This window comes from Rosa rugosa, chromosome 1 (assembly GCF_958449725.1).
Source record: "Rosa rugosa chromosome 1, drRosRugo1.1, whole genome shotgun sequence".
In the NCBI taxonomy this organism is placed as follows: domain Eukaryota; kingdom Viridiplantae; phylum Streptophyta; class Magnoliopsida; order Rosales; family Rosaceae; genus Rosa; species Rosa rugosa.
In genome coordinates this window covers 50,742,324-50,757,879 of record NC_084820.1, presented here as the reverse complement: position 1 = coordinate 50,757,879, position 15,556 = coordinate 50,742,324, and the positions used below count along the sequence as shown (strand labels likewise).

The 15,556-nt window shown below is 38.5% G+C and overlaps 2 protein-coding genes across 2 annotated transcripts; both read left to right on the top strand.

Moving 5' to 3' along the window:
- The first annotated feature begins 3,886 nt into the window (after positions 1–3,886).
- Positions 3,887–5,116, top strand: LOC133740235 (protein OXIDATIVE STRESS 3-like). The gene is made up of 2 exons (XM_062168175.1): positions 3,887–4,516; positions 4,752–5,116. Exons 1-2 carry the CDS (start codon positions 4,233–4,235, stop codon positions 5,062–5,064), a joined length of 597 nt encoding a protein of 198 aa, XP_062024159.1. The 5' UTR covers positions 3,887–4,232; the 3' UTR covers positions 5,065–5,116.
- An 8,801-nt stretch (positions 5,117–13,917) lies between these two features.
- LOC133730054 (cysteine proteinase inhibitor 1-like) lies at positions 13,918–14,304 on the top strand. Its single transcript, XM_062157720.1, has one exon. The coding sequence runs from the start codon at positions 13,918–13,920 to the stop codon at positions 14,302–14,304; it is 387 nt and encodes a 128-aa protein (XP_062013704.1).
- Positions 14,305–15,556: the final 1,252 nt, after the last annotated feature.

Below are 15,556 nucleotides of genomic sequence, written 5' to 3'. Positions count from 1 at the left end.
TTTTAAATTCTGTTTATTTTGTTCAGCAGTTCCTTTAGGATTTTAGTTTTTGGAGTTTCCACTGTGGACTTTAGTCATTTTTACATGAGCACTGATTTGTAATATGAGTGGTCTTCGGACCTCTCAAGCTTGACCGAGTGAGGTCATATGATTTAATATCAATGGACCAGTCTTCCGTTGCCCTTAAAAAAAATAAAAAGATCTTTAAAAAATTGAGGAGAATCAATTTACCCTTCACACCTTAGGTTTCTACCACTGTATCGAACTAATATACTTGATATATCAATACTGAAAAACTCTAGAATGAATACTCCAAATTAGAATTTTTGAACATTTTCAACATAAAAAGTTTAATCATCCACCTGCATTCAACTAAACTTACTAAGAACTACGAATATCAGACATAGAACCCAAACTATTAAATTGCAAAATCCCTAAGATGCATCTGCTCTACTCACTATGTAGTAGGAAATTTAATGGAGGAAAAAAAAAATTCACAGCCAAAACCTAAGTTAATCAACACTTTGGTACCTCAAATTTCAAAATTGTCATTTGATAGTTCAACTTCATATTCTGCCATTTACTTTAGTACATTCCATCAAATTTTTCATTAAAATGAATAATATTATGTCAAACAATTTAAAAAAAGAAAAAACTTTGGTCAACCAAAGTGTCAAATTGAATAATGAACTACAAGTATGATGATAATTTAAAGAAAGAATTTCACAAATGGTCACTCAACTATGACTCATTCAACACTTTGGTCACTTAAGTTTCAAATATATCACTTTGGTCACTCAACTATTACACTGTCAATCACTTTAGTCACCCAATGAGCATTTTATCTCACTTTAATCACTTCTCCCAATCATTCTAATACATATTTCTCAATTTTTCACAATTGGTTGGACGAAAATATCATTAATATTGTGGCAAATAATTTTCTTTTAATGAAAAAAATTAAAGAAGCGACTAAAGTGAATAACAGAGGTAAAGTTGAGTGACCAAAGTGATATATTTAAAAGGTGAGTGACCAAAGTGTCGAATAGGTAAAAATTGAGTGACCATTTGTGATATTCTCCCTAATTTAAAATTTGAAGTGCTAATGTATTAATTGACTTAAATTTCAACACGTGCCAGTGAATTAATAAATACTGAAAGTTCAGGTAAACAAGATAGATCTCGATAAATGTGGCTAGAGGTCATCTAATGACCATGTTATTGTTTAGGTATACTAAAAACCCTGTTGCTTCTCTCCAAGGTTATTTTTTTGGATCCTTGACCCAAAACACTAAAATTGGTCAAAATTATCTCACTTACCCCAGCAACAGATTTTTATTCTCACTAACATAATTTAAAGAGAAATGACAAATATGCCTTCAGCCTAATTAATAAACTACAGCCACTGTCATGCCACTCTCTCTCCTCTCTCTCTCTCTCTCTCTCTCTCTCTCTCTCTCTCTCTCTCTCTCTCTCTCTCTCTCTCTCTCTCTCTCTCTCACAGCCCCCGGCCGGATTCCGAACCCCGGGTCTCCGAGCCCGGCTCGCTCCACGACGGAGGCTCCTCTGGTGAGTAGTCGCTTGCACGGCACTGCAGGTCGTCGTTCTCGAGTCCAACATGGTGAGGAATCGAAATAAGCTTCGCCGTTTGGGCTGAGCGAGGCGGAGCTCCAAAGCACAGGTGATCTGATCTCCGAAGACGAAGGCTCGTTGACGGGAGGTTTGACAGAGGAGATGTGGAGCGACATTAGCTTCTGGCCGGAGAAGAGCTCATCAGCGGGATGCATGGGGACCTGATCTTCCAGCCGGAACTTGAACTCTCCTCTAGAAAGCTCCGGATCTGGACCTTCCGGTTGCTTCTTTGCCGGAGACGAGGACGTAGCTCCTGGAAGACCGGATTCCTCAACAATTTTTTTTTTTTTCCGTCTGAGATCGAGTGCGTCTTTACACATCCTTTTTTTTTTTTCCTTCATCTGAGATCTAGCGCGTCTTCACACTCTCGAAAGGATGGCATCCTTTTTTTGGATAAAATGGGGTAGAATGCCTATAATGAAAGAAAAAAGAAAAAAAAAAGGTTTTATTGGGGGGCAATAGACGTCTATAGGCAATAGACTTTTATTGGAGGAAAATAAATGTTTTGAATTGATGTAATCTCCTCGTTTTTTTCCTTAATCAAAGTTTTATTTGTCTAGTTTTAGAGAGATTAGTTCATATTCCGGCGACCGAAAAGTTTATTGGGGGGGGGGGGGGGGGGCACTAAACCTCTCTAGCCCTATATGAGATCTCCGACAACTTCTTTAGAGACTTCCGGCGAGGTTTCATAAACCTCTATTGCCCCCAATAAAGGTCTATTGAGGGGCAATAGACCTTTTCGACGACCTCTTTAGGGACATCCGGCGAGGTTTTTAGAGAAATCCGATGGGTAGTGATTAGTGGTCGGAATCCGGCGGCTGGTAATTGGATTCCCGCGATCATTGGTCAGAATCCGACAACCGGTGGCCAGAATCTGGCGACCGATGATCAGACTCTGGCGAAGTCTCCTATGGCTTCTTCCATTCTCTCTCTCTCTCTCTCTCTCTGTTTATGTAACAAAGAGGTGAGGGTAAAATAGTCTCAAAATTAACTAAAAAAAAAAAAAACTTAATTGGGTATTAGGGAATATCTTATTAGAGTCTTTATGGGTAAGGGGAAATTAAGAAAACTTAATAGGGTAAGTGGGAAAAAAAAAATATCTAGAATTAGGGTAAATAGACAAAATCTCTATTTTTTTGTTTTTGTTTTTTTGTTAGTGTTTCAGCGGTTTTAACACCTTCGTTCGGGTTATGATAAGAAAATAAATTTTTTTAATTCTAAAAAAAAGGTTTTTATTGATTTTTTTTCTTTTCTCGGTAATGGACATTTTATCGGTATATTGGATCAGAACAAAGCCGCATACACCTAAAATTCTTCTTAAATTTGACTGATGGCCAGAGAAAATCCGTCATGTTTGTGCCCGAGGGAGAAGCAAAAGAAGAATTACTAAACCATCAAGTGTAACCACCTTTGAATTCCTTATTGGTAGCTAAGTCAAAATGCCAAAAATGTTGGACAAAATGTCAAACAAAAATCTAAACCATTAAGGAATCTAATTAATCTGCTACTACCAAAATCCTCGAGGATCCATTGCTATATATTGCCATAGAAAGCTGACTCAATAAAAAAGGAAACTTTCCGAGAGAAAAACTTTATCTAATTAATTTCAAAATCCTCATCTCATTGCCTTTCAGAAAAGGTTATGTATTTAATATACAAAACAGAAAATTTATGGGCAAACATTATAAATGATTCCTGTAACTTGTCCAATATTATTGGCCCTCATGATATAAAAAGAAAAATATTAATTGATCATATAATTTATTGACTCAAGTCACTATATGACAATGCTAGGTGATAATTTAAATTATAAAATAATTATTCTATAAAAGATGGGACGAGAAGAAGTGAATTCTTTCAAATATTCTGAACATGTTCCCATGTTTCTTGATAAGGAAGTAGCCGAAGCCCCAAGGCATGTTGGTGTATGCCCATACCTATCCAAGCAATGCGTCCTAATGTTGGTACATCAAACAAATTTTCTAATTGCCCATGTCCTATATATCAATATTAAAAATGGAAGATTTTTAATATAGTCTTCATTGTATGGGTGACTCGGTTACGTGGGTGGCTTAAACGACACAGAGCTTATCCTGTTTTCTTCTTCTTCGTACAATAATAAGAAGAAGGTCCATAAATTCAAACCATATGAGAAGATAATGAGGAATCTTAGGATAAGGCAACGACTGATATAAGAAACAAATAGATAAACAATTTCAATAAGCAGAATATATGCTTGGGAGACGAGCAGTGCATGAAACTTGCATGCTGCCTAGGTTAATTAGTGGTTCTTAGAATTTAAAAATATGAAACACAAGCCAATAGAATCTTCTATTTCATTTTAGTATGTGATAAAAACCAATTAAAATCATAAAATTTCCATGTCATCACTTGTCATGAGTATTATCAATGTATGAAAGTAACCAACCTAATCCATGAACACTTTCCTACGTGTTGGATATGTTCTTACCTATATATATTTGACCCTCAGATATATTCTAAAAGCTCAATCTTGCATATGAATTTTCTTTGAAGCAATAACATCCATAAGTTTCTTCATCTTCTTCTTCTTCCCAAGATCTAATAGGGGCCATATATTCATGGGTGAAGGTACTGGAAAACAAATGGTTGAGGGTGCATACTCGATCAGCCAATATGATAACTACGCGAAAAGGGAAGAGAGTTGGGACATCGTGGAAGGAGATGACGACCATGATCGTGATGATATGTCCGACACCACTTCGACGACATCGAATCGATCTACATATTCATCAGACTTTGTGGATGATGCATCTTCATCGGCATCGTCCTCGTGTTCTTCTTCCTTGCGTTCCGGTGGATCTCTGTACGACTTGTCAGATCTCATGGCCCAGTTGCCCATCAAGTAAGAAAAAAGATGAAAACTCATATCTTAATTTGGGGTAGTTTTGGCATATTTCTCATCGATACATATTTTGCATGATTTTATATTCAATTAAACTGGAAAAAGAAAACCATCTTAATAAGTTTTCATACGTCTAAGAATTTCTGGACGAACAGACCATTTGATTAGTTTTCTGGTGAATTTCTTGTCATATTATCAAGGCTAACGGACCGAACTTCTAATTATGCATTTGCAGGAGAGGGCTTTCTAAGTATTTTCAAGGCAAGAGTCAGTCTTTTACATTTTTATCAAAAGTGAATAGTATTGAAGATCTTGCAAAGAAAGAGACTCCGTATCAGAGATCAAAAGCACTAAAATCATGCAAGAGCTATGGTGGTGGCTTAGGTACCCAAAGATCATACACTCTAATTCCTAAGGCCACCATATCTAAAGTCAAGAAGGCCTCGAGAGGTCCTTTGTCATTTGCATCTCTTTCCAGTAGAAGAGGCGCCTCTTTAGGTATTATTAACAATAATGTCCCTACAGTTTCTGTAACGAAGAAAGTTTAACGTACCTACCCAGCATATACATTTAATACGAAATCAACGGTTTTTGTTGAAACTTGAGAACACGTTTTTATTCTTCATTTTCGTTTGGTCTGATAATGTTGAGATGACATATATCCCTCAATGATCGGTATAGTTGTGTCACAATTTAACATCTCATTCATTAATAATCGATTGGTTTTGGCCGGTCAGATCTCATTTTTCACGTGTTAAACTGACAATTTGCCCGATACTATTTAATGACGATTCACGAAAGACTACTTGCAATTCTCAGTTGTTAATATAATTGAAAAAAAAGATAACTGACAAATGTGTTGATTAATATATGTTGTCTATGTATTTGGCTCAAGTAATGCTGATCTTACAAAATAATAATAATAATAATAACTTACAACTCATTAGCATTTTTTTAGCGGAAAACAAGTTAAACAACACATTTCATTAATAAAAAATAAAAAAATTACAAGGTAGTTCGTATTAAGATGCATCAAATCATGTGCTCGTTTATCTCTAGCTCTTTATAGATGGTCTGCTGATTGTATTACAGCATCGATATTCCCATATTTAAGTGGAATGTGATTCTAAACTCTTACTTGACTCCATTTGAGGTACTATTGCAACTCTGTGGTTAATTCAAGTAATTATCTAATATATTCTTCTTTTGGCAAGACAATTTACCTTAATATCTTGCTCTCATATGTTTATTAGAAGTAAATTTTGTAGCAAATCATATTGCTTCTCTTGGTCACTCTTGTTCCTCTTATAGAGACTGGATCATGTCCCTTCCCCTACTACTTTCCATTTAGAGCAACAGGGGGAAGGCTATTTTGTTTGTGGTGTTTTCTTTGTATCTTTTTTCTTAGGGTGGTTCTATTCAGACCTCCATATTTGCTATTTGAACCTCCTTTAATATTTTTGTACATCAAATTTTCAATTTTGCCCCTACTTTGTTTTCACTTCCCACCTCCTTCACGGGCTGCACCTATCTCTGCGACCTAACATCTATGATAACTAATGATGCTATGGCCACCCCAGAATATGACACCTCTCTCTCTCTCTCTCTCTCTCTCTCTCTCTCTCTCTCTCTCTCTCTCTCTCTCCCTCTCTCTCTCTCCCTCTCTCCCTCTCTCTCTCTCTCTCCCTCTCTCCCTTCCGTGCGATGTCATTACCAAGCTTTTGACATAATTGATGGAGCAAGATATTGATGACTGGGAAGATGAACTTTGATCAAATTCTCCCGGGGAAACAAAATCAGTTCATCCATCATGAACTAACTTTAAGAAACCAAAAGTCCTAATTATAAACTTGTGGGTAGCAACCTCCACCATAAAGTCAAATTGAAATAATTGCAAAAGCCAAACGAAAGGCCGACTACCTGCAAAAGATTCTGATCAACTTGGCAGCATTTTATGAGTAGCTCTTACATACAAATATGAGGAGAGAAAGAAAGAGAATAAGGATATGCAACAGGGCAATGAGGTAGGGAAATTGAGATTGATTTTTTTTTTTTTCAATTAGGGGTACAACTGACATTAAATTTTTCCAAAAAAAAAAAGAGAGGTCTATATAGCAAATTTGGAGGTCCAACTAGAATCACCTTTTTTCTTATCGAAAAAAAAAAAAAAAAAAAAAAGATGCATCAAAGCAGTGAACAAACTACTAGACAATCTCACCATAAGATATGACCATACAAAATGACCTAACAAGAAAAAAAGTAAGCACTCTATTTAAGAAATTCGACTAAAGTCCTCCAAAGTTATCAGAACATGAAAAGGTAAACTAACGGCCCTTGAAGAAACAAGAACCAGAGGTACGGGTGCTCACTTGAGTCATTTTCATACTTTTTCTCAGAGCTCGGAGCTTTTCTTCCCTGAGAATTGGTGGCACTGCTCACCCTTTATGGGTGCTTCCCTGAGCTATGTCTCAGTTTCCCTGAGCTATGTCTCAGATCTAGGGCTTCTGCCTCTTGTTTCTTCTTTTTTTTTCTCCTTCAGTCTCCCTCCCTTCTCCTTCCATCTTGCCCCAATTTTCTTTCTGCACTTTAACCCCAAATTTGCTCTAACCTATTCCTCACCACCCATCACTTTCTTTTACCCACCATCTCTCATCTCCAGATCTTGTTCCCTGGATTTCTTCTATTCCATTTCAAATCGGTACCATGGCTTGGTTGTTGCAGTGGCTTCTCTCAAACGCGATTTCTCACGTCTCAATCGGAAGATAGGTAGAGCCTTGGCTCGGGTGCATGCACCACCTACTTCTATGTTCTATTTTCGGGGCCTCTTGGCTCCTCTTGATCTGGGTTTCATTTGCCTAGATTTGTTCTCAAAGTTGTGGCTGCAAATCTCATGTTATGGTGCAAATTTGTACTGTGGGGAAGAGGATATATATGTGGTTAGATCCTCTTTTTTCTTCTGTTTTTCCATTTTCAAGGTTATTTTGATCAGGCTTTGGTGTAGGGGTCTCCTTACAAGCTGCAATTTTGGAGTTCCAGGTGCCCCAAGACATGCGCTCCCTGCTTGAGGGACGCTGCTGCGTTGGCTGTCTGACGAAGCTTCTGATGTCTTCCTTTAATTTGCGTTCTTGCTTTTCTTTAGGCTTGTTTTGTTTGTTGCGTCTGTTCGTAGTTCCTCTTGTCTTGCCTCCTGTGGCTTTGACTATGAGAGCTCTGTTTCTCTTCAGTTTAGCCTTTTGGCTTTCTGTTGTTGCATGGCTGGGCTGTTTGCCCTCTTTTCAATGAATTTCTTTGACCAAAAAAAAAAAAAAAAGAGGTACGGGTGCTCAATCGAGATGGGAGGCCAACACGAATCCCAAATCCAAATTAAGTCAAAGATGACCCATTTCCATTCTCAAAAAAATAATAATAATAATAAATAAAATGATGACCCACTTTCTCGGACGAGAATGACGTGGATCTCAGATCGGGATCTAAATAATAGATGATGATAAACTGTTCTTTATGTGAGTAGGACTAAATAAAAGAAAGAAATGACTCTTCTAAGAACATAGATAAATAATGGAAATGAATAATCATTACGCTCTTCATTATGTATCGGCTCTTCATTACCGCTAAAGACGATGACTCATTCATTAACAAATACCCTGTTTCTAAGGCTGTTATCTCTCGTAGGCCTCGGGATAGGTTTAACAAATTGATATCTTTTTACAAACCTATGAGATAAGGTGTTGGATAATTAGTTCACCAGCAGTGTTCTGTTGCTTATTTTTATTGTATTACCTTCCATTGTAATAAACTTAACTCTAAAAAAAAAAAAAAATTCGGATCGTCTTTTTAATAGTACGTCGGCTACTAAAATGATCGGGACAAAAAAATTGAGACACTAATAGTGATTTTTACTCTTGAAAAAGTAAGAATACAATTAGATAAAAGTTGGCAAAACCTTTCAATCAAGAACATCATACATCATATTAAGTTGGATCAATATTTGTTGACATGTTGCTTGTACTTATGTAAATCCTTAAATCTCATATCACTGAGTTTTCAATTCCAGATATTGGGTATTAACTAACTTGTCTTTGGTGTTTGAGAGGCTTTAAGACCTAAAAGCAAGTTCACCCGTTGGGTCACCAGGTCACCAGGACAGGAAACTGTTCACTGTCACTGGACCTTTGCTTCCATCCGTTGGGTCAAGGTCACCAGTCAGTTACTATTCATTAAATATTTTATTATTTTTTTTAGTGTAAATGAGAAATGTATGATGTAAATAAATAGTATTGATGAACATTTTGGAAATGCAACCAAAGAAAATTTGATGGGTAGACAAATTATATGTCCACCAACAAAGTTTTTTTTTTTTTTTTTTTGTAACTCCACAGACACTTTTATCATATTCAAATAAATTTGGCGAGTACGCTCATATTGGAAACAAAATTTTCGGAAGATGAATGCTATGAGGAGGAGGAACAAAAAAATTTGAGGAAGTAAAAATGATATAATGATATATTTTTTTGTGTGAGAGGTAAAATAGGAGGTGAGCAAATTTTGTAATTATTTTTTTATTACCGTTGTAATCTAACCTTTGCCTCTTAACTTATAATATGGAGAACTTTGTGCTGAGTTAAAGCAGTGGCATGATAATACAATCCTAATTATTGATTTTTCGAACTTGTAAACCAAGACGAAAAGCTCACACGGACGGGCTAGGTTTTCAGAAAATTTTCTCCTCTCCGTCCGGCGGCGCGCCCTCTGGCGTTGTCGTCGGACGGGCTGTCTCCGTCTGTGGAAGCTTCAATCGGTGGGGATCGACCTGGGCTGCTCCCATTTGAGAGAGGTAGGGGAGGGAAACGCAGTCAGAGGCTGGTGGTGGTTCGATTCTTGTTGGCGGGGCGGGCTGAGTGCGATGTCGCAGATTGCTGGTGGACTTCTGGTTTCGATCTGGACTGGTGTTGGGTGGTATAGCAGCTCCGATCTGGGTATGAAATTTTGGATTGGTAAGGCGCGGGATCTAGTGTTTTGGCATTGGAACGATCAGATTGGTGGAACGCTGGCAGTGGAGCAACCTTCATGGGCACTCCGGGTTGGAGGCATGCTGATATGGTTTCTGGCCACACGGGCTTGGGGTTGGGATGGGATTTGGGATCTTTCGCTGGTGTTCCGTCGGCGACAGGGTGGTGAGGGTCCAAAGTCGGGACTCGTGCGACGCCGGCGGTGGCGTGGTGTAGCTGCTAACGTGAGCCGAGAAGGTTTGGTGTGGCGGCCAGCAGCGTGGAAAGGCGGTTGGGCCGGGTTATGTGTGTTGGGCCCTTGTGGGTGGGTAGTTATTACTAGGTTTTAGGGTTTGGTCTTTTGGTTTTGTTTTTCGGTAATAAGTTTTAGTTGTTGGGTCGGTGCACAGAAACTATTGGCATAGACAATCATCTCTTCGGCGGTCTAGAGGGTCATTCCTATTCTGGAGTTGGGTCAGCAGCGGTGGCGAAAATGTCTGATTGTGTCATACTAGCATAGACAATCATCCTTGGCCTTCTAGTGGGTCGTTCCTTTCTGGCTTCGGGTCGGAGGTGATGGCGATTTGGAGCATGTGTGGATTGCCGGTGTTGACATTAAGGTGGCACTGGAGTTGGGTTTAGTTTAGTCTCAGGTCTGTTGGTCCAGCTTTTCAATTTGGTCGGGTTCGAAGTCACAATGAGTGTAGACTTGGTCGATCAAAGGCAGGTCAGGAGGACTCTGAGTGGCGAGTTAGTGTTGACAAAGTTGTGAGTTAGGCATTCACTGCTCCTGCGCATGTTGTCTCTGCCTTTTAGTTGATGTGCAAGGCTTGAGTCTGTAGTTGAGTCGGGGTTTTTTTGACTCCATCAGTCAGTCATTATGGAGTTTTAGTGTGAAGTCCAGTGGCCATTTCTGTGTAAGAGATGTTGCCAAAACTCGTTGTAACCAGTTCATTATTAATGAAGTTTCTTCTTGATCAAAAAAAAAAAACTTTTTTTTTTTTCACCTCAATTGCTCCTTAATTATTCACCATAGGATCCATTTTCATATTCAAAAGCCACGGTCCAGATCTGTGGACCGATGCCGCTACAGGACAAAAACTGGGCTGCCACGCGCCTGTAAGGTTGTCCCCACTAGAGGACAAGCAACTGGAAAGCAACTCCTTGCCAAAGTGCGTCTCCCTCTCTTCTTCTTTTTGGGCCAGCCTGGGTCACGGCCTCAATCACCATGGTGCCCTGGGCCTCCCACTGTGGTCTTGCCCCAGATCTGGTGGAAGGATGAACAGTGAAAAAACCTTGCCCCCAACCCTGCTTTTGACGTGGTGCTCGGGCACAACAATGCCCGGTGAACTTGCTCTAAGTGTGGGATCTAGGATACTGATTGCATTTCTCTGGTTTTTTTTCAAAACGATTTGCTGTGTGAGGGTCAAGCTAGCGCTTGTGGATCGTCTGGGATCACTATATCATATATATCCTTGTTGTTCTCTAGAAGCATTAGAAATGGAACTTCATTTATTAATCAAATAGTCTTGGTAGTTGCTAATCTCCATCATTTACCAACGCCGGCAAGAGGAATAAAATCTTCCCAAGAAACCTTCTGTCGTTTTACAAGAGGGCTGACAAGATCTTGAGGAAGATCCTCTTAGACACCAGTCACACCACCATTGCTGGAGTGGCTAATTAATAATGTTAGGTGAATCAGTTTTTTGGATATCACCTGCATTTTACCTTACGTGACATCTAATGTGGTACAACCATGTTATTTAATAAAATTCTATAATAGGTTAGTCTTTCTGTTACATCAGTTGCCACGTAAGATGACATGCAGGTGGTATCGAAAAAAATGGTTTACTCGTGACTAATATGGTTTTTGGCAAGTTAATCTCATAAATACTTATGTTGAAGGTTATTTTAGCAAGATTATCTCATATGTAATATGTGGAAACTCAAAATATTGATATGAATTTGAAGTTCCAACTTAGAGAGTTTCAATTCTCTATCTTGAACGAATGAAGCTAGGAATATTATTAAATTTGGAGTGTTTTTATTTTCAATTAATTGAAAATAAAAACACGTAAAGTTTAATAACATTTTGGTATTTAATCCACGTACAGTAAAACCTTTATAAATGAATAATATTGGGATTGCAAAAAAATATTACTTTAGAGGAGTTATTATATTATCGATAAATGATTTTTTTTTTTTTTTTTTTTTGAAATAAGAGGTGGTGCGGCTACCCTCAAGCCTTGACTAATGAAACTGCTGAATACAAAGGGGGGGGGGACATAAAGCCTAAACCCCATACAATTAGTAACGAGAGAACAACCTGAATAATAACAGGAGCTCCCACTAATCCTATGTATTCAAACATGCACCAACTAGCAAGGGTTGACATACCAGATATCTGGGCAACACCATTTGCTTCACAAGAGTGACATACCGGAAAGATAAAGCTCATACAAAGCCATAAAGCAATTAAACCAGCTTTCCCATTATGCTGTCAACCAGAACTACCTCTCGCAACACTTCGTTTCATCCTGCCACTAGGAGGTTGCGTCCATTTGAGAAGAACTCGCCACTTCTCTAGGATAGACAAGGCACTTTGAGTGCACACACAGACATGCAGCCCGACTCTCCCTACCAAAAAATAGGGACTTATTTCAACTATAATGAAAAAACAAAATAATAAAGTACTATAAAGGACAAGACCCAACATTGGAGCCCAGGCCCAATTATTAAGGAAGACAACATGGGGAGTTCGCCAGCCCACCAACCAGGCCTAATGCAGCTTCTGCCGAGCCACCACCACCGTACCACCACCTCTGTCGCACCACCCTTGATGTCGGACCGCCTCCACCATTGTACCAGCGCCTCTCCGGTACCAGCAAGAGGAAAACAACCAAGATAACAATGGAAACAGTAGACCATCATATCCAAACTAGAAGAGATTAGCGCCGCCGATCCATAGGCCAGGCGATCTCAGTCTCGCCACCACCAAGACACCGCCACCAGACGACTAGAAGAAAGATCTGATTGTCCGACTCGAACCAGCCACCGGTGCGATCTCCTCCAATCCCAACCTAGCGACAGCAGTCCGAGCCGATCCCCGACCCAGCAGCCCCAACCCCCGTCCAATCCATAACCCCGACCCACAATCACTGAACAACAGCCTAGTAGTCGCCAAGAACTCCCCAATCACCTTCCTCAGCTCCTAGCAATCCAGAGCAAGGCGTCGAGGAAGATCACACCCAACAGGACAGAGCCCGTCCGACGACGGCGTCAATGGACGCGCCGCCAGACGGAAGGAGAAGTTTTTTCCTGAAAACCCTAGCGGCAGCGACTACTAGAAAGAGAACGTGCTCCTAAATTTACTAGAGAGATAAATGAATATTTATTACTTTAGAGAGAGTTCTACGTTATTCTTAATTGAATTTTGTCTGACTAATTGAATTATATAACATAGTCTAATTTGATTATGTTGTCTACCGAAGATAATCAAGAGCCATATGACAATCATGTTATACCAAATAATTTTTGAAATAGACATTTCAAGCATTGATAACTTTGAATGATTGCTTGCTACAAAATGAAAAATAATATAACAAATCTGATCCATGCATTGCAATAAATTAAGGATGAAGTTCAATTCGGTTAAGACACAAGGAAAAAGCAAATGACTATAAAATAATACTTCGAGAAATAATTGAGAAAATAGAAATTGTAAAAAGTTACTTAATTAATATGTTCTTATTTCTTATATATATATATATATATATATATATATATATATATATATATATATATTTTTGTTACTTATTTTATATATTTCATCAATCATTAATATCTTTTGCGATATTTCTTTCATTTATTTCATCAATTATTACTTAATCATGTCTAGAAAAACTATTATCTTATGCATTTAGCGAGATTTTTAGTAATATACACTGGTCCCAAATGGAGACTGGAGAAATTTATTATTTAATCGAAGTTATTAATTTATTAAATATTCATTTATAGAGGTTTTTCCGTAAAACAATCCCTACATAATGAACATGTCGGTTTGTCTAAATGCACTAGTCACGGTAAGTTTGTACTTGTTTCACGTGTCTATAGCAATCCCAATTGTATATTTCACGTGTCCAATTTTGTCTCTTTCTTTTTGGCTAAAAATACTTGATACGTCATAAATAATTGTCTTTTGACCTTTGAATCCCAGCTATAAATATGTGCCCAAAAAAAAAAAAAAAAAAAAATTACACTCCATACATGTTCCTTTTCCTAATACGCTGTAAGCCTGTAACTGATTACATGGTCAAACCATTTAATTACTTGCCTAATTGCCTTCGTCCAACACATGCAGCTTTATAAACCATGCCCCTCAATCACTAGGAAGAATTCGAAGTATTAATCATCATGCTGCGTGCTCATTACTTCCTTGCACTCCTCGCCGTCCTCTTTCCTCTCCTCGTGGCAGGAACAGAGCAAAATGGTGCCACTTTTCTGATTGGTCCTGGTAATGGATGGAAGCCTGTAGAGGACATCAGCGCCCCTCTTATTATAGATATTGCAAAGTTTGCAGTTTCCAAGTACGACCTTAGTAACAAGAAGGACTTGGTCTTTCAGAATGTTACTAAAGGCGCCTACAAGGAGGTCCTAACAGGAACCCAGTATCGGCTCGTCGTTACTGTTAGAGATAATTACTCAACTCTCAACCAGAGCCCAGTTTATGTGGCTAATGTCGTCCATACACGTCGGAGTCCGGTTAACAAATTGCTCTCTTTTGAACAAATTTCAAACTAATGTATTGGATGATTGGTTTCGGTGTGGGATGTCAAGTTAATCTGTTGCTTTAATTTAGTTCTGTTACGTTCTATTCTAATAAAGAAAATGGGAATACAATAAGACTATTTTTGAAAATAAGATTTGCTCTTCCTGCCTTTTTGTTATGCCACGGTAGTTATCACCCTACAATTTACTCATTTCACCCAACATAATCTATACTATTATTAAGATAAGAGACTTTGTTATATCAAATACCTGTGAAATTACATATAGATCCTTACATCATATATTGATTTGAAATTATATTTAATAATTAAGAGACAAGAAGGTAAATAACAAAATTAAAATTAAAATTAAAAAGGATAAGAAAATAATATTTCACTTCTTTCATTCTTTGCAGGAAACTTCTCACTTACCCATTATGTGCATTTCATACACTCATGACAAAACTTTCCACTATCTGTAATAACTCCCCACTTCTTTTGAAGAACGTTTTTCCACATGCATGTTGTTTGGCTCCAGTTTTCCTTGAGCTGGTCAACAGTCTCTTTTCTTGCGCGGGCGTGCCAGCACTGTTCGGGTGCGGTCGTCGGGGGTGTCCCTTGACCTGACTTCTTTCAAGCGATTGTGGACGAGGAGAGCACCAACCTCGTCGTGAGATTCTTTGTGCCTCGTGGCGAGGACTTTTGCTGAGCTTCTTCAAAATCACAATCGATACTCGATGTTGTAGATCGAGCAAAGCGAGAACTACTAGGAAGTGAGGAGAACTTGCTAAAGCGTGACTTTAACTTGGCTAGAAGGTTTGGTGGCACTGACAGTCGGCTCTTGAGGAGACTAGGACTGGAGTGTGACTACCGGTAAGAGAAGAAGAGGGTTGCTCTAGAGAGGCTTGGATAATCTTAGAGATTGTTGTGATGAATTATGTGTTGAAGTGTTTCATTGTAACCTCTATTTATAGGCTACCATGCCAAAGTGGTTGGCCTTAAACAAATGATAGTGGAGCACTAATTGGAGATAAGAAATGATGAATTTTGGAGATAAGGAGATAAGGAGACACTAATTGGAGATAAGGAATGATGAATTTCGGAGATAAGGAGACACTAATTGGAGATAAGGAATGATGAATTTTGGAGATAAGGAAGCACTTTCGGCTCCTTTATTCCTTCAATTATATCTCCACAAATAAATCATAATGGGCCTTCGACTTCTTCATATCAAATAATCTAAAATGAGTGTAGATCATTGTGGCAAATTTTCAGAGCTTTCTTCC

Excerpts from the sequence above, each read along its gene's own strand:
- LOC133740235 (XM_062168175.1), top strand. The coding sequence starts at position 4,233 with ATGGGTGAAGGTACTGGAAAACAAATGGTTGAGGGTGCATACTCGATC. Across the intron at positions 4,517-4,751 it reads ATGGCCCAGTTGCCCATCAA|GAGAGGGCTTTCTAAGTATT; the intron begins GTAAGAAAAAAG and ends ATGCATTTGCAG.
- LOC133730054 (XM_062157720.1), top strand. The coding sequence starts at position 13,918 with ATGCTGCGTGCTCATTACTTCCTTGCACTCCTCGCCGTCCTCTTTCCT.